The 23,807-nt window shown below is 46.1% G+C and overlaps 1 protein-coding gene across 1 annotated transcript in view; it reads right to left on the bottom strand.

The window, feature by feature from the left end:
* The window catches only part of CPXM2 (carboxypeptidase X, M14 family member 2), a 137,425-nt gene that overhangs the window by 101,175 nt on the left and 12,443 nt on the right, over positions 1–23,807 (bottom strand). The window contains exon 3 of the mRNA XM_068961609.1: positions 4,119–4,228. Coding sequence (XP_068817710.1) covers positions 4,119–4,228 — 110 coding nt within the window. The remainder of the gene's footprint in view (positions 1–4,118; positions 4,229–23,807) is intronic.

Here is a 23,807-nt window from a genome sequence, read left to right on the forward strand (position 1 = left end):
TGGACCACATGGCCACCCTGAGCCAGAGTAGCACCGAGTGACGAGCATCATGGACAGGACTGAGTTCTTCAGAGGCTTCTGCCCACAGCTGTGTGGACAGTGCCCTGGGGTCAGGGGAGGTAGCTGGTCCCAGAAGACACTGATGTACTGGCAAAACTGGTACACGGACCAACGCTACCTCTGGGTCATAATGCCACCATTCTCGGCAGCCACATTGCACCAGGCACACACGTATGTGCAGACACGGTGCCCACACAGTGTGGGACTCTCGGACAAACATGATTCACACGACCTGAGGAGGTAACCCCCCAGTAAATCAACGCGAGATAAAAGTCAGAAGAGAGACTGGCACACGGCTTAATAAGCATCCAGAGGGGCATAGAACACTTTGGTTGTTGGTTGGGGCTGTTTTATGGGGTCGTTGGGAGCCACAGCGCCAAGTTTAAAGCTGCTTGGAGTCACATCCTTCCTCTCCTGAGAAATCTTAACCAAGTTACTCTACCAATCCATGTAGCTGCTTTCTTAGAGACAGAGGTGATAAAAATAATAGTCCTTGTCTCACGTCAAGGAATAAACGAAACAGGTAAAGCACCCAGCACAGCACCAGATCAGAGCTGATTCCTAGTCTTCTTGCTGGAGACTGAGGCATCTTGGGGAAAAGGAATAAGCAGGAACTTTTTCCCTCTGCCTTTTTTTAGGGCCACCCAGTTCTGACACATAAAGGACACTTCGAAATGGTCAGGTGAGGAAATGGATCTAATGGGAAGGAAAATGGCATTTGAGAATCAAGGAGGACAATTCTCTTTCTTCCTCCTTTTAATCTTCATATTCTGAGAAGTTAGCAAAGCGAGCATCTTGCCTAAAGCCCCTCAGCTCGTTAGCAGGAGGACCAGGGTGCACGCCGAGCCTGCGTTCTGAGTGGACCACATTCACGCCCACGGAGCCAGAGCAGCGAAGGGCTGGACTGACCTTGCTCACCTCCTGTGCTTAATGCATTTAAATATAGTTTCTAATGCCAAAACCTTGCTGTTTCTCACACATAAAATCCCATTAGCTTGACACGCCTACCAAATACTCAGATGTGAGACAAGATGTAGTTATTTTTAAACTGCATTCAACCTCCATGTGTGGGAAGATGCATTCCGGGGCACCTGTCGGGATGCAATCAGGCTTCATGTGGCACTGATTCTGGAAGGTGGAACCCACCAAAGGGGTCCTCACAGCTTCAGCAGAGGAGTGAGATAATCCAGTAAATGCTTTAAAATTGTTGCTGTTGTTGAGTCACTAAGTCGTGTCTGACTCTTTGAGACACCATTGAGCCCATCAGGTTTCTCTGTGTGTGGGATTCTCCAGGCAAGAATATTGGAGTGGGTTGCCATTTCCTTCTCCAGGGAATCTTCCTGACCCAGGGATCAAACCTGTGTCTCCTGCATTAGCAGGCAGATTCTTTGCCACTCAGCCACCAGGGACAAATCACACTTGACTTCACTGACTATGAATCACCCAGTTTCACTGTTCAAGGAATCCAGTGAGTGCTATAGACTCCCACGTTTCTGATGAGACAACTGAGGCTCAAGAGACGGGAGGTAATTATTTCCAAGGTCCCAGAATCTCTAAGTGTCGAGGCCAAGTCTGAACTCAGCCTTCCTGACTGGGATACACTCAACCTGTCCACTCAGCTCACTGGGAAGCACACAGTTTCCATCCTCCACCCTCACCCCACAAATTTAGGACCAGCTGGGCCTCTCCACTTCTGATCGAAAGTGTAGATCAATGTGAACATCAAGGTCACACAGTCATGTCGACTCTTTGTGACCCCATGGACTATAGCCTGCCAGGCTCCTCTGTCCATGGAATTTTCCATGCCAGAATAGTAGAGTAGGTAGCCGTTCCCTCCTCCAGGGGATCTTCCCAACCCAGCCATCAAACCCAGGTCTCCTGCATTGCGGGCAGATTCTTTACCAGCTGGGCTATCAATGTGAACGCGTCTTCTTTAACGAAGGATGACTTCATTTCTAGAGAGGGAATCAGAGACACCACATGACAGCTCCTCTGAGTGATGCAGGAGGCAGCCCCACTCCCATCTGGATATAGGCCTGCTCGGGTCTGACTTTATTAACTTGGAGGGCTTCGGCCCATGCAAGGTGTTGGGGGCCCTCGAATTATTAACAGTTACTCCTACTTAAACTTTGAAAGTTCACCCACTGGTAAAACAGTGTTTAGCTGTACACACCCAAATATTTTAACAGCTGTTTGGGGTTTTTTTTTTTTAATGGATATTTTTAAAACAACTTTAGATTTCATGAAAGTTCATATTACCAAATCTGTCTGAACTAAGAAGCAGTGATGAGGCCTGATGTGGTTAAGGGGAAGGAAGAGAGCTTGGAGTTAGAGCTCCACTCAGATGTCCCCCCATCAAGTCCAGGGGCTCCCTGGGAAGAGGCTCGTCCACTCTTGCATGGCAGCCACCTGTGGCATGCTTACAGTGACCACTGGGGAAATAAGAGGTCAGTTCTGCCACCTGGAAGCTTTGAGTGCAACCTTGATGGTCTCCCACTGTGGGTGTGAAAGGAATACCTCCCTCCCAGGAGGCTGGCTAAGATGGTACATCTACCAAAGGGTTTGCAAACCACCCACAGTTACACATCAGTTGGGGAAAGACTGCAAAAATATTAGGGAACTATGTTCCTGGAGAAATGCACAGAATGGCACGGAATCAAATGCCAAGTTGAGAAGGGGTGGATCGGCTGGAGTTGGAGGAGGAGGGAAAAGGCATCTGAGATGGGTTGGCAGAGTGATGCCCCCTGCCCCACAAAGATGTCCACACGCTCGTCCTGGAATCTGTGAATCCTCAAGGTTCTGTGACAAAGGGAAATGAAGGCTGCAGAGGCAGCCAAGGCTGCTTGGGGTTGGGAGATGGTCCTGGCTCATCCAGAGGCACTCAGTGTACTTATAAGGTCCTTAAAAGTTGAAAAGACCCTGATGCTGGGAAAGATTGAAGGCGGAAGGAGAAGGTGATGCCAGAGGATGAGATGGTTGGATGGCATCACTGACTGGATGGACATGAGTTTGAGTAAACTCCGGAAGCTGGTGACGGACAGGGAGGCCTGGCGCGCTGCAGTTCATGGGGTCACAAAGAGTCGGACACGACTGAGCAACTAAACTGAACTGAAAAGTGGAAGGGGGAGACAGAAGGGAGAACCAGAGAGATGGCAGCCTGAGAGAGACTCGACCTGCCATCGCTGGCTTAGAGGAAGGAAGGGGCCACGAGCAAGGGATGCACACGCCTAGAGAAGCGGGACCAGGAAAAGAAATGATTCTCCCCAAGAGCCTCCAGGAGGAACGCAGTCCTGCCCTTACCTTGATTTGAGCCCAGTAAGATGTCTATCCTCCAGGACTCTAGGAGAATAAATCTGCGATGCTTAATGGCTACACGTATGACGTTAGAAAAGCACGAGCATGTGAAGCCATGGATGAACCAGGGTTTACACTGCTTGGACAAAGCGGCGGATGGGGAGCTGCAGGCAGGGGCCCCGCTTGGGAAAAGGCCTGCAGCCCAGAAGCGCATGGTGCAGAAAGGGAGGCAGGACGACCCCACCTTCCAGGAGCAGGACTGGGACAGCACCAAGGGCCAAAGTTACAGAGGCCTTTGAGCCTCAGGGTGGGAGGCCAGACACGATGAGCGCCACTAAGGGCTTGAGCTGGCAGAACACGGCAGAAGGAGCCACAGAAGAGCCTGGAAGAGGCATGAGTGGCGGAAAAACACGGGCCGGGAGGCGAGAGAGGACCAAGGTCACTGCCTGCCCATGGTCACAGGCGGCCAGTGTCCCCACGTGTCCTTTCCACACAGATCACATGGAGTCAGTCCAGGCTGGGCCCAGGAACCGGCAGCATCCGTTTCACCAACCAGTCTCTGGAGAAGACACGTGTCCTGAGTCTCAGGACTCTTTCTCTGTAAAATGTGGATTAAGCAGCAAGCTCTTCCCTGGCATGAGAACTAGAGCTGATTCGTGTTAAATGCCAGGCACGGAGCCTGCCCCAAGCTCAATGAACCCTCGCCATGTCGGTGGCCAGAGCCACTAGCGGTGCAGCCTGAATCCTGCCCTCCGTGTGGGTACCTGGATGTTGAGTCTCCCCCGATGGGCCCCCAGGCCGTAGCGCTTGGAAGTGGATGCATGGAGCTGGAAGTCTGTGATTTTTAAGGTTTCCAGACCAAGAGGTGGGCAACCTGGAAAGGACAAGGCTCATTAAAAACAAGGACAGATATGGACAGAAATGAACTTTCTGATTTTGAAAAATATGGCCACCTGCTTCTCTGTCTTTCCCCTAAACTCCAGCTCTGTGTCAGCCCCACTCCCTGGGACGCCTGGTGTTTCCGGACAAACACTGTCGATTCAGCCATCCACGTTATGCCAGTTTTCTTTCTGGTCGGCATTTCCTCTCTGGGTGTTTCTGCCCTAATATTCCTCTGTCTGATGCTCTCCGTGCTACTGTCTGAGGCTGTTTCCAATTAAGGATCCTTCCGCTGAGTGACTCAGCCAGGGAGCGTTATTGGTTAGAAATATCAGAGCGATTCCATAGCTGAGTTCTGCAAATTAATCAGAACTTGATGGTTTTGCTTCAGCAACTCTGGCCTTTGTATCGTGCATACTAATGAACACAGCAATAAAAAGAGGGGAAAAAAAACAACCCTATTGCCTTCCATTCCTGGCAAAACTGGTAATTCTGAGAATGGCTACTCAACACAGTTTAGTCCAAGCTGCTCCTAGAATACGACGCTGGCACATGGGCAGCTCCTTGGCCATCGTCCCAGTCCAGCCCATTGTCCCTGCGGATATGAGCTTTAACAGCAGCTCTGGGGCCTCCTGACTCCTGGGTTGCTGGTCTCACCACCCACCCTGCCACGGGGCTGGAAATGACCAAGTGATGCTCTCCCCTTCACACCTGACTCTGGGGAAAGGAAAGAAACAGTTGGAAGTAGAAATGAACAAAATCTACTTCCATAAGAAGAATCAGAAATCCCTGATATAACATAACAACTTTGAAAAGCCCTGTGGGTCACTCCTGAGATAGGAGTGCCTCCTGGGGATCCCGGGAACACCTGGGGACGCGGAGGTGTTTGTCCATCCATGACAGACCCCTGCAGGGCAAGGCCCTTCTGGTCTTGGGATGCTGAAGGAGGCTGGCAATGCACTGACCACAGGAGATGCTCTGAAGGCGCCAGGTAAGGAAGTTGGCCCATGTACTGCAGTCAGAGGAATTCAGACCTGACAGGACCTGAGATCCCGTCAAGTCCTCCCCTTGAGTTTTCAGCAGAGGAAACTGAGGCCCCAAGACTTGAGCTGAACCATCCATGGCATCCTTGCCAGCAACAGAGTGCACTTCACATCCTAGTCTCTAGGGTCTCAGCTGCAGGCTCTGAAGTGATGCCACTCTGCTTCTCTGCCCGTATCTACCAGGAGGCTTGGTAGAGAGGCTTGGCACAAAGAGGCAGCATACTAGTGACCAGCAAGGTAAAGAGCACGAGGGAGGTGACATTTCGTCACCTGCTCCATGCTGCCTGAGGACTCGGAAGGCTTCAGGTAGCCCCGTGGTGATTCTCAAGATTTTTGGCAGGTCTATGTAACATCCAACAGAAGCAAAAATAAGCTGTCCTTCCCCCTTGAACTCACTCAAAACATGGAACAATAAGGGGAAAGAAAGCAATGCAGATGATTAAGAAACCTGGCCAGCAGCAAAGGCCACCTCTTGGTCCTTGATGGGATATCTATGGGACTTCAGCCACTCAGTTGCTGCCTGGACCTGGACACAGTAAGAGATTGCTGCTAACACATCCCCAAAGGCAGTAAGTGAGCAGCCAAACAAAACCCACAGGATGAATCAGCCATCTTCAAAGGGAACTCCAGAAGGGCAGAGGGGACAGAAAGGAACCGAGAGGCTCCATCCCAGCCACAATTCCTGTCTTATCCATGACTCCCCAGAGATTAGAGAGTGACAATCATCCTAACACGGGGCTTCTCACTGGCGACTGCTGGGACAAAGGCCGCGGGAAACCCACTATCTGTCAACAATCAAAAGGACACCTTCATAAACCAGACAGAGAAAGATAAATATTGTATAACATTCCTTATATGTGGTATCTAACAAGAAATGATACAAAAGAACTCATTTACAAAACAGAAGCTCACAGACTTAGACAATGAACTTATGTTTACCAGAGGGAAAGGATGGGGGGAAGGGACAGATAGGGAGTTTGAGACAGATATGTAAACACAGCTATATTTTAAATGGATAACCAACAAGGACCTCCTGTACAGCACAGGGAATTCTGGTCAATGCTATGTGGCAGCCTGGATGGGAGAGGAGTTTGTGGGAGAATGGACAAAGGCTTATGTATGGCTGAGTCACTCCGCTGTGTGCCTGAAATTATCCCAACATTGCTAATCGGCTATATTCCAATATAAAATAAAAAGTTTAAAAATTTTTTCCAAATATTGTCCTGCCCCCCACCCACCACCAAAAGAAAGGGCATCTTCAGACAAGTGCTTAGAAAATTTACCCACCTCCCATCATAACCTCAGATTCTTGAAAAACACACTGTTGGAATAAAGTGACAGACACACAAACACACACAGACACGCAGACACCAAGCCGCACAATAAGAGCCGGGTGCCCTGTGCAACGACTCTCCACAAAAGAGCCCAGTCGACTCGACCCACCACGGAACTCCATAAGCAATGCAGAGTTGGAGCAAGAGGCAAGAATTCCTTTGGCTCTAAATTCTCAAAGATACATTCGGCTCCATCCAAAGAGCTGTCAATTGTGATATCACCACACGACAAGCAGGACTTTCCTCTATCTTTAGAAAATATTTCTGAGAAAGCCAGGAGTGCCGCCTTGAGGATCGAATAAATGGAGGAAATGCTCGTGTTTCCAAGCCTAATTTAAATCTCCACCATCAGAACCAAGGCCAGGCAGAGCACTGGCACCCTGACATGTTGGTATTATCATCAAGATTATAGTATCGATGGAGGAGGTAATTACCAGGTTTAAAGAGTGCTTGAAATCAGTGGGAAATGCCCTCCCAGCTCCTCACTCTGCCCCTGTGGGTCTAAGGCCCCAGCGAGGCTGCACTGAAGCAGCTCTGACTGTAACTCAGCCAGGACTCCTGGGCCAGTTCGCTCCGGCAGCAGCCCCTGAAGAGCCCTCCAGAAAGCTCCCTGCTCCTCCTCCAAAAACAAGCAACACCCTTTGTCATCAAGTCACATTTGTGTTATTTCTAAGAGGAAAAAGACTCTTATCCTGAGAAGCATGTGGGTGAGGAGAACATAAAAAAAATTAAAAAGTGTGAAAAGAACACTTTAGGAAAATATTAATTAGAGACAGGAGATGTGTCAGAATCTGGAGGGAAGAGTGACAGTCATCAGAGATGACTCGACTTCTCTCTTCCAGGCAATGCCACTCTCTGAGAACACCCTGTGCCCAATGGGGGGGCCCTGCCTCCCAGGCCTGCGCTCCATGCCCAGGAGGTGTGCGAAGAGGGGACCCTCTGCCTCATTCTACACCTCCCCTCCGACTAGCGCACATGCGTTCAATCAAATCTGTCCCTAACTAAAATTCTCTGCATTGCAGCCACTCTACAAAATGGACATCACCACTAGGGCATGCTGCCCAGGTGGCGCTAGTGGTAAAGAACCTGCCTGCCAATGGAGGCGACATAAGAGATGCGGGTTCGATCCCTGGGTCAGGAAGACCCCCTGGCAGGGCCTGGCAACCCACTCCAGTGTGCTTGCCTGGAGAATCCCATAGACAGAGGAGCCCTGCAGGTGGGCCACCGTCCATAGGGTCTCAAAGAGTCATGACTGAAGTGACTCAGCACATGCAGTATGGCAAAGATTCATTATTATCACCCTGACGATTACCACATGCATACACCAGCTCTCTAACAGATCAGAAGTGCTCGTGGCATTTAATCTGTGACCTAGAAGTTACAGGGCACAGTCAGAACAGAGTGTAGAACCTGGAATTCGGAGTCGGGGACATCAATTCCAACATCCCCTTCCCAAGCCTTCAATCTGTCTGGAGGGAAGGCTGTTATGAAAGTCAAGTCAGAAAAATTATTTTAAAAGGATAGTGACTTTGGGAGCAATGCAAGCAACCACCGTGAGCCAGAGCCTCTGCAGACACTTTGCCGTTTAACCTTCACAAGGACCATGAGAGATGGCCAATACCATCCCCGTTCTACACACAAACAAAGACTCAAAGAAGCTTACAGAGTTAAGCAGCTCCTAAGCGGCTGGACTTCCCAGGTGGCTCAGTGGTAAAGAATCTACCTACCCATGCAGGAGATGCAGGAGACACCAGTTCGATCCCCGGGTTGAGAGAATCCCCTCGAGGATGGAATGGCAACCCACTCCAGTGTTCTTGCCTAGAAAATTCCATGCACAGAGGAGCCTGGCAGGCTACAGTCCAGGGGGTCGCCAAGAGCCAGACAGGACTAAGTGAGCACACAAGTGCCTGAGCTAGAATTTGAAAGTCAAGTGTGACCTAAAATGCCAGGCACAGTCTTTGCACCACCTCTCTTTGACTTGGAAACTCAAGAATGTGATACAAATGCAAGTTTTGTGAAGGCATTTGGGGTCACATGCAAGACAGGAAGTAGCGCTGAAACAGGCTTCACCAGTTGGCAGAGGGGAGCTGAGTCCGAGGCTTTCTGGCCTGCAGTGGTGTCTGCTGGAAACAGAGCAAACAGTTCTCCAAGACCTCGAGGGCACTGCCAGGGGCCAGCTCACAGCCATCCTGAACTTTGCTTTCGTGGTCGCCTATAAACCAAATAGCTCTGACTTAGGACATTCCTTTCTTCGCCTTTCTGAACCTAACACTCCCTTTGAGCAGTGAGAGTGCGGAGGCCCGGCCTGGTGCACTGGAGAAAAAGTGTTTGCAGTGGCTCTTTGCCTGTCTCAGAAGCCGCTGACTTCCCAAGGGGGATGCTTCCCTCAGAGCCTTTCAAAGGAGCTAATCCCAGCCTTATCTAATCACCCTTGGAAAGCTCCTCCTTGACTTCTGGACTCTTCAAGACTGCAGTTCTCACCCTGAGCCAACACCAGAATCTTCTGGGTTACTTCACTCTGTAAGACAGACCTATTTGCAGGGTAGGAAGAGAGACACTGGACACAGTGGGGGCAAGAGAAGATGGGAAGAATTGAGAGAGTCGCACTGATAAACACAGTAGTGTACGTAAAACAGCTAGCTAGTGGGCAGCTGCTGTGTAGCACGGGGAAGTCAGCTCAGTGCTCTTCCTAGAGGGGTGGGATGGGAGGTGGAGTGGGAGGCAGGCTCAATACGGAGGGGATATATGGATCCTCATAGCTGATTTGGGCTTCCCAGTGGTTCACTTTTCACTTTGATGCATTAGAGAAGGAAATGGCAACCCACTCCAGTGTTCTTGCATGGAGAATCCAAGGGACGGGGGAGCCTGGTGGGCTGCCTTCTATGGGGTCGCACAGAGTCGGACACGACTGAAGCGACTTAGCAGCAGCAGCAGTGGTTCAATGATAAAGAATTTGCCTGCAGTACAGGAGACTCGAGTTCAACCCCTGGGTTGGGAAGATCCCCTAGAGAAGGGGATGGCAGCCCACTCCAGTATTCTTGCCTGGCAAATCCCATGGACAGAAGAACCTGGTGGGTTACAGTCCATGGGGTCACAAAAGAGTCAGACACGACTGAGTGACTAAAGAACAGCAAGCAACGTCACAGCTGATTCACGCTGCTGCACGGCAGAAACTAACACAACACTGTAAAGCAATTATCCTCCAGTTAAAACAAAATCCTATGATCATGAAAGAAAAATCTTCTGGGGGGGGAAGAAGACGCCCAGACCGCTCCCCGGAGACCATGATCCATGGGACTACAGAAGGGCCCAGGCCCTAATTTAAAGTTCCCAAGTAAATCTTCTGATACCCTCAGAACCTGGTTGGCTGGCGTTTCTTTCCTGTCGTTCAGTCGCTAAGTCGTGTCTGACTCTTGGTAACCCCGTGGACTGCAGTACACCAGGCTCTCCTGTTCTTCACTATCTCCTGGAGTTTGCTCAAACTCATGTCCATTGAGTCAGTGATGCTATCTAACCATCTCATCCCCTGCCACCCCCTTTTCCTTTTGCCTTCAATCTTCCCCAGCATCAAGGTCTTTCCAGTGAGTTGGTTTTCCTATGCTGCTGCTGCTAAGTCGCTTCAGTCATGTCCGACTCTGTGCGACCCCAGAGACGGCAGCCCACCAGGCTCCCCCGTCCCTGGGATTCTCCAGGCAAGAACACTGGAGTGGGTTGCCATTTCCTTCTCCAATGCATGAAAGTGAAAAGTGAAAGTCAAGTCGCTCAGTCCCAGGCCCCAGGGGACAAGCAGAGGAAACTTTCAGGGAAAGGGTATCAGCTCACGCTGGTGGAAGCCTCTCACACCTGGAGCCTGCCCAGAGCCGCAGCAGTCGGCTCCCACCTCGGATCAGCGGCGGCCCCACTTGCAAAGCCTCCAGACACTTCCTCTCTCAACACCTACCCCTCTCATGCTAAAAAAGATACAAACCACACTGAATATCACAGGGCAGAAACTGTGAGTTCTCATCATTGAATCCCAAAGCCCAATAGATGTTTCCTGTGTAAATGAATGAATGTGTATTACAGTCCAGCAGAACTAACGATCACTGTGTCTGCACTGTTATGGAAAATTAATAGTCTGCTTTTTACATATCACTTATAAAGCCAAAAAAGAAATTACTGGTTTGAAAAAGCTTTTCTCAAACCTCAGTCCCTTGTGTGTCATCTTCATGAATCCTTCTATGCATTATTAATTAATTACTATTACTTAATTTCTGTTTATGTCAAGTAATTTTAATGGAAATATGTATGTCAAAAGAAATTTCATTGCTACAAAATAACACACAAAAAAAAATTCATAATCTTCGTATACATTAAAAAATGGTTTAAACATAAACAAAAGTAAGAAAGGAAATAGTGACGATTGTTCTACACCAGATTTAAGAGAGACACGAGTACCGAATGAAAAAGAAAGCCAAAGAGTGCGAAAAGGTATTTACTATGTAAATGTGTGCCCTTCCTGGATCACTGCCTTGTCTTGGCGAAGGGGCTTGCATAACTCAATGAAGCTATGAGCCATGCGGTGCCCAGACCCTGATGCTGGGAAAGACTGAAGGCAAAAGGAGACTAGGACAGCAGAGGATGAGATGGTTGGACAGCATCACCGATTCAATGGACATGAACTTGGGCAAATGCTGGGAGACAGTCAGGGACAGGGAGGCCTGGTGTGCGGTAGTCCATGGGGTCACAAAGAGACAGGACTTAGTAGCTGAATGACGACAACAATGCAAATGTATAATGAAAGACTCACATCCACAATATTTTTAAGAAAAGCAAACAGACCAAAAAAACCTCTATTATTGATAAGAACAATGAGCAAAAGAGCTGAAGAGGCATTCACGAAAGAAGATGTCTTAAAGGTGAGTAAACAGGAGTCATTAGCCTTCAGGAGAATGCTGAAGATTAAGATGACAATGAGATACCAGTACACACCCAACAAAGACATGAGAAATCTAAACAGCATATTAAAAAGCAAAGATATTACTTTGCCAACAAAGATCTGTATAGTCAAAGCTATGGTTTTTCCAGTAGTCTTGTATACATGTGAGAGTTGAACCATAAAGAAGGCTGAGCACTGAAGAATTCATGCTTCAGAACTGTGGTGTTGGAGAAGACTCTTGAGAGTCCCTTGGACCTCAAGGAGATCAAACCAGTCCATCCTAAAGGAAATCAGTCCTGAATATTCATTGGAAGGACTGATGCTGAAGCTGAAGCTTCAGTACTTTAGCCACTTGATGAGAAGAGCTGACTCATTAGAAAAGACCCTGATGATGGGAAAGATTGAAGGCAGAATGAGAAGGGGACGACAGAGGATGAGATGGTTGGTCAGCATCACTGACTCAATGGACATGAGTTTGAGCAAGCTCTGGGAGATGGTGAAGGACAGGGAAGCCTGGCAGGCTACAGTCCATGGGGTCACAAAGAGTTGGACTCGACTGGGACTGCACAACAAGGAAGACGTACTATCAGATGTTGGTGCAGAAATGAAGCAAGACTGCTGGCACAAGTGTTAACCGGTACAACCAATTTGGAAAACTCTCTGGGAGTACTTCCTCCAGGTACTCATGCCCTGTGCTGTATCCAGATACTCAGTTGTGTCCAACTCATGGTGACCCTATGGACTATAGCCTGCCAGGCTCCTCTGTCCATGGGGATTCTCCAGGAAAGAATACTGAAGCGGATTTCTGTGTCCTGCACCAGGGGATCTTCCCAACCAGGGGATCAAACCCTCACCTCTCATGTCTCTTGCACTGCAGGTGGGTTCTTTACCACTAGCGCCACCAGGGAAGCAATTCTAGGTATATACCCAACAGAAAACATGTTCTTGCATATGCCAAGACTCATGCAAGAATGATCCCAGCAGAACTATATGTAATAGCTAAAAACTGAAAACAAGTCAAATGTCCGCTAATATGAGAATGAATAAATTGTGGGATAGTCAGTGACTAAGCACAGCGTAGCACAGTCATGCAATAGAAAACTATAATGAAAACAAATAAGCCATAGCTCTACACAATATGGATGAATCTCATCAACAAAATACTGACTGAAAGAAATTAGCCACAAAGAGAATACAATGTATGAGTCATACAGTGCATGCATTTAAGTTCAAAACAGGTAAAAATCATCCCTGACAGTGGTTATCTTTGAGAAGGAGTCTCAGAGATTCTGATCACATTCTATTTCTGATCTAAATGACAGTTACAATGGTACATTCTCATTGTATCAGAGTGGTGTAGGTGACAACCAGTGAGTTATGCCCTTATGATTCCTAGACTTTTCTGCATGCGTGGTACACATCAATAATATTTTTTTTAACAAGCTTAGCTTTTTTTGTCTATTACAAAATACTGTGTGCTTGCTAAGTTGCTTCAGTCACGTCCGACTCTTTGCAACCCTATGGACTGTAGCCCGCCAGGCTCCTTTGTCCATAGGGATTCTCCAGGCAAGAATCCTGGAATGGGTTGTCATGCCTTCCTCCAGGGGATCTTCCTGACCCAGGGATCAAACTCACGTCTCATATCTCCTGCATTGGCAGGCAGATTCTTTACCACTAATGCCACCTGGAAAGTTCATTACAATGTATTAACACAAAAGTAAGTCTATGTATCCAGTTCAGAATTATGCTGAAAGGATAAACCCCTCCCCCAAAAGAAAGCTGTATACTGTATGATTCCATGTATCTAACGTTACTTAAAAAAAAAAAAAAAAAACTTACAGAAATGGGGCACAGATCAGTGGTTGAGGAGTTAGGGACTCAGGGAGGAAGGGTGTGAGTACAAAGGGGCGGCACCAGCAAGCACTAAGGTGACAGAACTGTCTGGATCTGCGGCATTCACTTCAGTGAAAGTACACAGGGCACAACTGCACCGGACCACACGCACACACACACGTGTGTGTGTACATGTATAACCAGCAGAATCTGAACATGCTCTGTGGATTGCAGCAATACCAATGGCCAGCTTTTGTTATTGCGCCAGTTACACAAAATGTCAGCACGGAAGGTTGCATAAGGCCCATTTGTTTGCAGCTTCCTGTGGGTTTATAACTATTTCAAATAAAAAGCTTTTTTAAGGGATATCAAAAGGAAAAACCTTCTTATAATGTGTTCAGGGTTATTTACTGATAAAGTCACCAGCTGTACAGGCATCACAGACTTTGGGGAACTCCAGCTTAAAATTTTGCAACCTCTCCCAAACCCATCCTAAAAACCTATAAAGATGCAGATGAGGAAAGACCCCCAACAATGCTTCAACCTAATGCCAGAGGTGGAAGGACATTCACCATATGTGACTGCAGTGGAGACAAGTGAGGAAAAACTGCAGATGACCACAGGAAGAGCAGAAAACCCTTCAGCCCACTTGCATGCCTCTATTCGTGAAAGCCCGGGTCTGCAGCAACTAGAAAATCGGACACCTATCTCTAAAGCCCAGACGTGGCTTTCTGAGGCGGCCAAGTGCTCACCTCGCCCCCTAGCCACGTTTTCACAACTGTTTGGATCAGAAATCCTTAAAACACAACTGGACAGAATACAGGGGCAGGTGTGATTGTCTGAGTGTGGGGACAAGAACAACACTGCCAACAGCGTATGGAGGTGACTAGGATTCCCCATGAGTTCCGTTGGGTCGGACTGTCTATGAGCCAGCAGCGAGGGAAGAAGCTGGCACCACAGAAGTCCAGACTACGTGAAAGCAAAAAGGCTGCTAGAAAGCGGAAACTGTACTGGGGGTCTGCACACTGACTGGGCCAACGTCTCCAGATCTGAGGAAAGCCTCAGACTGTCTCCAGGGAAGGCAATCTGCCCGGATACTGCCTCAGTTGAAGCTGACTGAAGAGCAGATACTAACTTTTAGTCTGTGAAGAACAAAAATTCCACACAAAGGACATTGAAAGAGGTACACCACCCAAGAAACTCCGAAAGAAATCATGTGATTTGATGTAATAACCAGGAAAATGTTTCCCCATAAATTGTTCATCCTAAGTATAGTGCAAGAGACAAGGCCTGCATTTGCAAAAAAAAAAAAAAAAGAAAATAGACATGCTGGGGGAAAAAACAAAGAAAACTAAAAATCCAAAGACATAATTAAAACATACAAAGAAAGATATACTATTTTTGAACTATGGTCTTTGCCAATGCAGTAGGGGGCAAATAAATTAAAACCTCAAAAAATGGAAAAGAATATGAAAATTGTCCTTATTTAGTATATACTGATTTTTGTACCCAAATCTAAGTTAATATGCAAATAAATTTATAGTTAATAAGACTTTAGCAAGGTTATCAAGTATGAAATCAACATTCAAAGATCAATTGTACTTCTGTAACACTACCAATAAAGCATCAGAAAACTGAAATTAAAAGAATCACGGAAGAGCATCTAAGAATAAATCTATTAAAAATATAGAAGACCCATATATTGAGAGATATTTTAAAAGATCTAAGAAATAAGGAGATATATCACATTCATGGATTAGAAAACTCAATGTGAATATGTAAATCCTCTCCAAACTGATTTTCTGGAATTAATGCAACTCGAGTCTAAATTCCAGGGAAGGTTGTAAAGAGCTTGACTGAAAAAGTGAAAGTGAAAAGTGTTAGTTGTTCAGTCATGTCCAACTCTTGGCCATCCCATGGATTATAGCCTGCCAGGCCCCTCTGTCCATGGGATTTTCCAGACAAGAATATTGGGGTGGGTAGCCATTCCCTTCTCCAGGGGATCTTTCTGACCCAGGGATCGACCCTGAGTATCCCACATTGCAGGCAGATTCTTCCCTGTCTGAGCCACCAGGGAAGCCCAAAGAACTTGACTAGATGGTGGAAATATCTGTGTACAGACACACACTCAGTGAATCAAGAGTAACCAAAACTACTGAAGAATAACAAAGTTCTGCTCTATCAGTTATCAAGATTTACTATGAAACTATAATAATGAAGTATTTTATGGATGAGTATAAAAAAGAATTAATGATAAAAAACAGAACTGAGCCCCAAAACAAAGCCAAGCATATATAGACTCTTGATATCCAGCACATAGGGTAGCACTGCAAAACAGTGGGCAAAGAATGACTGTTCCCTTTAGGTACTTACAAGAAAAAAAATTAAACTGAACTTCAATCTCATATCACAAACAAACAAAATCCACTCCCAGTATATAAAGACCTAAATGAGAAAGAGAACAAAGGTATACGAAAGCATTAGAAAGCAATATAAAGAGTAGCAACCATAAGAAGATTGATATATTTGACTATATCATAGTTAAGAATTTCCATTTATTAAAATAGTCTATAGGAACAAAAATTAAGCTACAAAAGAAAGAATATATTTGGGACAAACAATATAAAGTCAAAATTCATACTTGAATGGATAAATTTATAACAAAAAAATTGAGTAGGAGCTTCATCCAAAAAGATATTTAAATGACAAATAAATATATGAAAAGATGCTCAAACTCATTAGTACTTGGGAAATAGAATGAAATCACAATGAATTACCATTATACACCCAGTAGACTGGGCTTCACTGCTGGCTCAGTTGTAAAGAATTTGCCTGCCACATAGGAGATATGAGTTCGATCCCTGGGTTGGGAAGACCCCCTGGAGAAGGAAATAGCAACCCACTCCAGTATTCTTGCCTGGAGAATTCCAGAAACAGAGGAGCCTGGCAAGCTATGTTCCTTGGGGTCAAAGAAGAGTCGGACACATCTTAGTGACTAAACAACAGCAACAGATTGGCAAAATATTAAAGTACGATCACACAATAGCTGTTGGGGATGTGGAACCGTGGCGGCCCCACACCATGCTGATGGAAAACGAGGATGAAATGATCGGTGAGGAAAACAACCGAGCATCTGTTCAACAGCCAAGTGAACCCAGCCTTTCCACAGCTAACTTCACACACACCAGGAGAATCTCAAGCCCACGGGCACCGGGATGTGTGTGTAAGAGTTTTCACTGGCAACCCTTTTCATAAAAGAGAGAAACTGAAAACATGTCAAATGTCCTTCAGCATTAAAATAGATAAAGAAATTGCCGAGTATTTCTATGATGGAATGAGCCAAGAAAGCAGAGCAGTGATAGAAATGTACACAGTACGATTGCACTGAGATAAATTCCAAAAACAGGTCAAACACACGAATTTAGAAATACAAATGTAGGTGGTAAAACTATAAAGAAAGCTAAGGAAATGGTAACAAAGTTGGGATGGAGGTAACCTCTAAAGTTGAAGGGTTAAATGCTGGATAGGGAGATTAGCAATGGTTTGACTTCTGGAGCCAGGTGATGGTTACATAGGAATTGGTTTTATAAATATTTGTTAATGGAACATATATTTAGTGGACTTTTTCCATAAGTATGTATTATTTCACAATAAAAGTAGGAAATATTCTACACAAAGCAGAAATACCACTGCAGAAAATTATACCAGGGATAGTCATGTGGTAACAAATGTGTAAAGTGCATGCTGAATGGACACAAAAAAAACCCTGAAAATACACAAAAAAAGGGAGGGAGGTAACACTGATTTTTTTTTTTTTTGTAAACCAGGGTACTATAGAAGGGACAAAACTCATTATAAGACTAAACATACTCTTATCATGTGATCCAGCAGTCACTATCCCTGGTATTTACTCAAATGAGCTGAAAATTTATGCTCACGCGAAAACCTGCACATGAATATTCATAGCAGTTTTATTCTTAATTGCCAAAATTTGGAAGCAACGGAGATGTCCTTCAACAGATGAAAAAACAAATGTATGTGGTACAGCCATACAGTGGAATATTATTCCAGGATCAAAAGAAATAAGCTCTCAAGCAAGCCATGAAAAGACATGGACGAACCTTAAATGTAAATTGCTAAATGAAGGAAACCACTCTTTAAAGGGTACATACTGTATGAGGCCAACCACATGACATTTTGGAAAAGACAAATCTCTGAAGACACGGGTCGCCAGAGGTCTGGAGGAAGGAAGGATGAGCAGGATGAACACAGGAGGCTTCCAGGGCAGTGGAGCTATTCCGTTATGTGTGGCAGTTACTTGCCCTTATCCCTCTGTCCAAACCCACAGAATGTTTAACAAGAAGAGTAAACACTGATGTAAACTACAGACTTCAGCTAATAAGAAGGTGGGTGTGTGCTAAGTTGCTTCAGTCGTGTCTGACTCTGTGCGACCCTATGGACTGTGGCCTGCCAGGCCCCTCTGTCCATGGGGATTCTCCAAGCAAGAATACAGGAGTGGATTGCCATGCCCTCTTCCAGGGGATCTTCCCGACAAAGGGATCAAACCCACCTCTCCTATGTCTCCTGCACCGGCCGGGAGGTTCTTTACCACTAGCGCCATACTCTGCTCAGTTGCAACAAATGTACCACATGAATGCAAGGTGTTACTAATAACAGAAGCCAGAGCTGGAGGGGAGGTACATGGGAATTCTTTCCTCTCATTTTTCTCTAAGTGTGAAGAAACTGCTCTAAAATGAATGAACAAGTTTCAAAATATATATTAATTTAATATATTAAATTTTATCTTGAAAAATAAAACTTTCAGTATAAACTCAAAAGAATAGAAAATCTGATAGATTAAGAACCATGAAAGAAAATGAAGCATTATCAAAGAATTTCCTCTATGGAAAGTGTCCAGCTCAGATGAATTTACAGCCTAGTTTTTTCATACTTTCAAGGAACAGATCATTCTATGTTCCTACATGGTTCCAGGTCTTTAAAAAGATAATCCAAGTTTAAACAGATTTTTCTAAATTGCTATAAAGTTTCTTTAATGTCACACAAAATAGATTTTTTAAGTCAAAAAGTAGTCATTTAAAGAAAGTCAATACACAATAGAAGAAAAAAAACAATACTCCATGAATACGAAACAATTTTAAACTTGTTCTTGTTATTCAGTCGCTCAGTCATGGCCAACTCTTTGCAACCCCATGGACTGCAGAATGCCAAGCTTCCCTGTCCTTCACAATCTCCTGGAGCTTGCTCAAACTCATGTCCATTGAGTCGGTGATACCATCCAACCATCTCATCCTCTGTCGTCCCCTTCTCCTCTTGCCTTCCATCTTTCCCAGGATCAGGGTCTTTTCCAATGAGTCTGTGATACAAAGAAAATCCTCAAGTTTCTCACACACACACACAATCTCTAAGAGTGGTACCTGGTAGGGGCCTCAAATCTCACCCAACCCAGGCCAAAGGCAGAGCGCTGAGGGTGCTCCATTCACAACATGTACTGCTTTGCAAAACCATCTTACTTCCATCATGGTGGGAAAAGAGGCTTCTTTCCTACAGAACAAGAGCACTTCCTGTGCAGAGCCCGTCCTGCTGATGTGGACCATGGACAGTCAGCTTCAGCATACCTGGAACACCTGTTCTCTACCCCTGAACACTAGCTGTGACACAGTGCGGAGTGCTTGATAAACAGGCGTGACCAAAGGGCTTCCCTGGTGGCTCAGACGGTCAAGAATCTGCCTGCAATGCTGGAGACCTGGCTTCGATTCCTGGGTCAGGAAGATCCCCTGGAAGAGGGCACGGCAACCCACTCCAGTATTCTTGCCTGGAGAATCCCATGGACAGAGGAGCCTGGTGGGCCACAGTCCATGGAGTGGCAAAGAGTCAGACACGACTGAGCGACTAAGCACAGCATTCTGATCAACAGTTGCTTCTTCCAGCACTGGGCATAGCCTTAGATGAATCAGACACAGATCCTGCTCATAAGCATTCACAGCCTCCCAGGACAGAAGAGTCAGGCACAGGAATCACTGTGGTGTGAGAGAGGAGAGGACCAGGACCATGAGGAAGAGATACAGGAAAACAAAATACAGGTGATCAGGACAGGCTTCCTGGAGTCAGCGTTAGCACAGCTGTCAAGTTCTAAGAAGTCCCTTGGACAGCCAGGAGATCAAACCAGTCAGTCTTAAAGGAAATAAGCCCTGAATATTCACTGGAAGGAGTGTTGCTGAAGGTCCAATACTTTGGCCACCTGATGCGAAGAGCCAACTCACTGGGAAAGACTCTGATGCTGGAAAAGATTGAAGGCAAAAGGAGAAGGGGGCAGCAGAGGAAGAGATGGTTAGATAGCATCACGGACTCGGTGGACATGAGTTTGAGCAGACTCTGGGAGATGGTGGAGGACAGAGGAACCTGGCGTGGTACAGTCCATGGAGTCCCAAAGAGTGAGACGCAACTGAACAACTGAACAACAACAAGTCCTGAGGCAGAATCCAGCAAGCTACAGTCCTCATCAGGGCCAAATTCAGTTCACCATCTGTGTCTGTATGGCCCACGAGATAAGAATGGTTTTTATATTTTTTAATGGTTATTTAAATACCGACATAATAGTCTCGACTTTGCTTGCTGGCCAATAAAGTGTGCAATATTTATGATCCTTTAAAAATATCTGCCAACTCCTATAACTAAGGCATGAAAAAAATCCCAGGACAGCAAATAAAAATCACAGCTAATGTTCGCTGAGAGCTTACTGTGTACGCTCCACTCTGCACACATTATTTCATCTCCACAAAAACGCATAAAGGAGATATTATCCCCTCTTTACAGAGAAGGAAACTGGGTCATAGAGATAGTGACTAGCCCGGAGCCTCACAGCCAGTGAGGGTGGAGCCTGACCCCAAAGCTGCTTCTCCATCACCAGCTGAGATGCTTGCCCAATTCCCTTTGGAGGAAACACATGAGCAAGCTTTCAGCACAGGGCATGTCTGAGAAACAAGCTCTTATCTGGCCAGAAAAAAGGAGACAGTGGCCAGAAACAGGTCAAATCATGGTGGGCTCTGAATGGCAGCCAAGGAGCTATTCTGCAACCAATGCATGGTAAGTTCATCGCAATACTCCTCATTCAGCAGCAAAATACTGAAAACAATCTAAATGTCCATCACCTAGAGTTCAAATAAATTATGGAATGTCCATTCAATAGAACGTGATGCAACTTTTTTAAAAATGAGGATCTTCTTTACTGTATCTGTCAGCTACTGCTGTGTAACAAACCACCACAAACTCCCAGTGGCACATAGGAAGCACTTATTTCTTAGTTGCCTTCAGATAAGCTGGGTTCAGCTGGTAGCTCCAGGCCGCAGATTGGGCCTGTTTCTGCTTCACTCATCTGCTAGGCTCCTTGAACCAGTGGGTTAGATGAGTGTATTCTTCTCATGGAGATGGCAGGGCATAAGGAGAAAATGAAAACGAGCAAAGTCTCTTAAGCACTCAGCTCAGAACTGCACTTTTCCAGTCCACCTTATTCTATTTGCTTCCACAAAAAACATGGACAGCCCACAATCAAGGGGCTTTCAACTTTTACAAAGGAAATTGAAAAGTCATATGGCAAAGGCTGTAGATGTATAGAGATGTGAAGACTACACCAGTAATTCAACCACTGCATATGCTATTAAAGAACAATATCCAAGATGTATTTTGGAGACTTGCCACAGATGACGCTAATCCTTAGTCATGGTGACAGCCATGTACATAATCTCTCCCTTAAAACTAAGGCTCTCTCAGGGTGAGTCTGAAACAGAAGGGAAGGGAGCAGGGCACAAGCTTTAGAAGAATGACATAGCCATTGTTGTTCAGTCGCTAACTCATGCCCAACTCTTTGTGACCCCATGAACTGCAGCACACCAGGCTCCTTTGTCCTCCACTGTCCCTCAGATTTTGATCAAATTCATGTCCATTGAGTTGGTGATGCTACCTAACCATCTCATCCTCTGCTGCCCTCTTCTCCTTTTGCCTTCAATCTTTCCCAGCACCAGGGTCTTTTGCAATAAGTTGGCTCTTTCCATCAGGTGGCCAAAGTACTGGAGCTTCAGCTTCAGCATCAATTCTTTCAATGACTATTCAAGGTTGACTTCCTTTAGGACTGACTGGTTTGACCTCCTTGTAGAAGAAGGGACTCTCTGACAAAAATTGGTTAGAACCAACTAGGTACAAGATGGCGGAAGAGTCAACTTCCAGAGGACCTTGAAACTCATCATACTCTCCCTGTAATTTTCTGTTGTTGTTGTTTAGTTGCTAAGTTGTGTCTGACTCTTTGAGACCCCATGGACTGTAGCCCACCAGGCTCCTCTGTACATGGAACTCTCCAGGCAAGAATACTGCAGTGGGTAGCCTTCCCCTCCTCTAGGAGATCTTCCTGACCAGGGGATCAAACCCACGTCTCCAACATTTGCAGGCAGATTCTTTACCACTGAGTCACCAGGAAAGCCTGTCCCTGTAATATATTAGTTGCTAAATGACACACCCCAGGAGCCATCACAGTTCTGAGGTAGACCATAAACCTCCCAAAACTGGAGGCTGGCCCAGTTCCTGGAAATCTCCGCCTCTTCTCCAAAACAGTTGGAATAATCCTCCCACTCATTAGCTTATGAAATACCCAGGCCATAAAAACTAACCACCCCATATCTGGGGGCTTCTCGCCTACTCAGATGGCCCACACTCTCTGCAGGGTAATCCTCCCAAAGCCCTTCTCACTTTTTGAGAGAGACCACATTCTGTCTCTGAAATGTGTATCTCTCTAAATAAGTCTACTTTTTATCTATCACTTTGTCTCTCATTGAATTCTTTCTGTGATGAGACATAAAGAACCTGAGCTTCATTAAGCCCGGAGACAGGACCTGAAATACAGTGGGTTCAAGTCCCGATCTGGGTTGTGTGGTTTCAAATCCACATCTGACCTGAGCCCTTTGATGCCATCCACTCACATAGCTCAGTGTGCTTAATATCTGCTCTGCCCACCACCCTGAAAATGAAGCAAATGCCATCTGTTCCACCTTCCACCTTGGACATGAGGTAGATGACAACCATCCTCCCCACCCCGTCATTCTGCCACGTCTCCAGCAAGGCCTCAGCACGACCGGAGGAGATGCTGAGAATGATGGACGAGGGGTCCTGAGCCTGCACAGCTGCCCATCTGAGGCCCTGTTCTTCCCAGCTCCACCTCGAGGTGACCCCTCCTGGTCCAGACCCCTGTTCCCCGATGGCTTTGCCACCTGCCTCCTGCACACGACCTCCCCTCATCACCACCCTTCTCCCTCCTGTATCTGCACATCAGGGCCCCTGCAGCTTCTCTTCCCTCCAGGGTTTTCCTCAATTTCTCAATTTCATTTTAATAGAAGAACATTATGAATAAAGTCCACAGGCCAAAATCACATCTAGGACACTCAGTGAATCAGAGCCAGAAAGGCTGCCTTTGAGAATGGGGGTCCCAACTGTTCAGACAGGGCTCTGAGGCTAAGGTCAGGGGAACAATCCTCAGTGGTCCAGAGTGGGAGATGGGGAATGGTCGTGTGGCAGAACAGGGAACAAGTTCAGACTTCAGTGTGTGTGTGTGTGTGTGTGTGTGTGTGTGTGTGTGTGTGTGTGTGCTTGTGTGCATGCGCACGTGCGCCTGTGTGTACATGTATTTGTGTACAGAAATGGGCCTTGAAAAGTCTTTGTGATAAACAACAAAGCAAGATTTTTTAAAAATTCTGAGTGATCTTTCTAAACATATGGTCTTACTGTATAGCATATGGAACTATGTTCAGCATCATGTAATAAATCATAATGGAAAAGAATATGAAAAAGAATATATATGCATGTGTATGTATGTATAAAATCACTTTGTACAACTTTGTACATGATAAACCAAAACGACATAGCAAATCAGTTATACTTTGGTTCAATAAATTGAAAAAGAAAAATCTTTGTGAAAATACCTTTTGAAATTATAACAACTTCCAACTCTGGTAAAGAAGAAATAAGATAATTCAAACCAGCCCTTGTGCTAACCTACTAAAAAATAAATCTGGAAAAATATTTTTTAAAATACTTTTGAAAGCATCAAAGAATGAACAAGACAAGAAAGAACTCTCTGGTCCCAGATCTGACAGCAAGAGAACCTAGAGAGGGAAGGCCAGACCAGAAGCCCTTCTAGCCCCGTGGCTTGTAATCTGGAGAAACAGCTGGTGTTTTATCAGCCTGTTGGGGCCAAGGGACAAAAAGTCATGCCGAGGCCCACCCAACGTGGGAGTCTCATTACCACCCACTTAGTGGAAACCCCAAAGGACTCCACTCTCAGGGCAAACCCACAGAAACACAGCCCCAGCACTCCTGAGTCCTCCACTCACCCTCCTGACACGCTGGGTCCTCCCAAGGGCGATGAGCCCAGGGCTCGCCCAC

This window comes from Capricornis sumatraensis, chromosome 23 (assembly GCF_032405125.1).
Source record: "Capricornis sumatraensis isolate serow.1 chromosome 23, serow.2, whole genome shotgun sequence".
Lineage (NCBI taxonomy): Eukaryota > Metazoa > Chordata > Mammalia > Artiodactyla > Bovidae > Capricornis > Capricornis sumatraensis.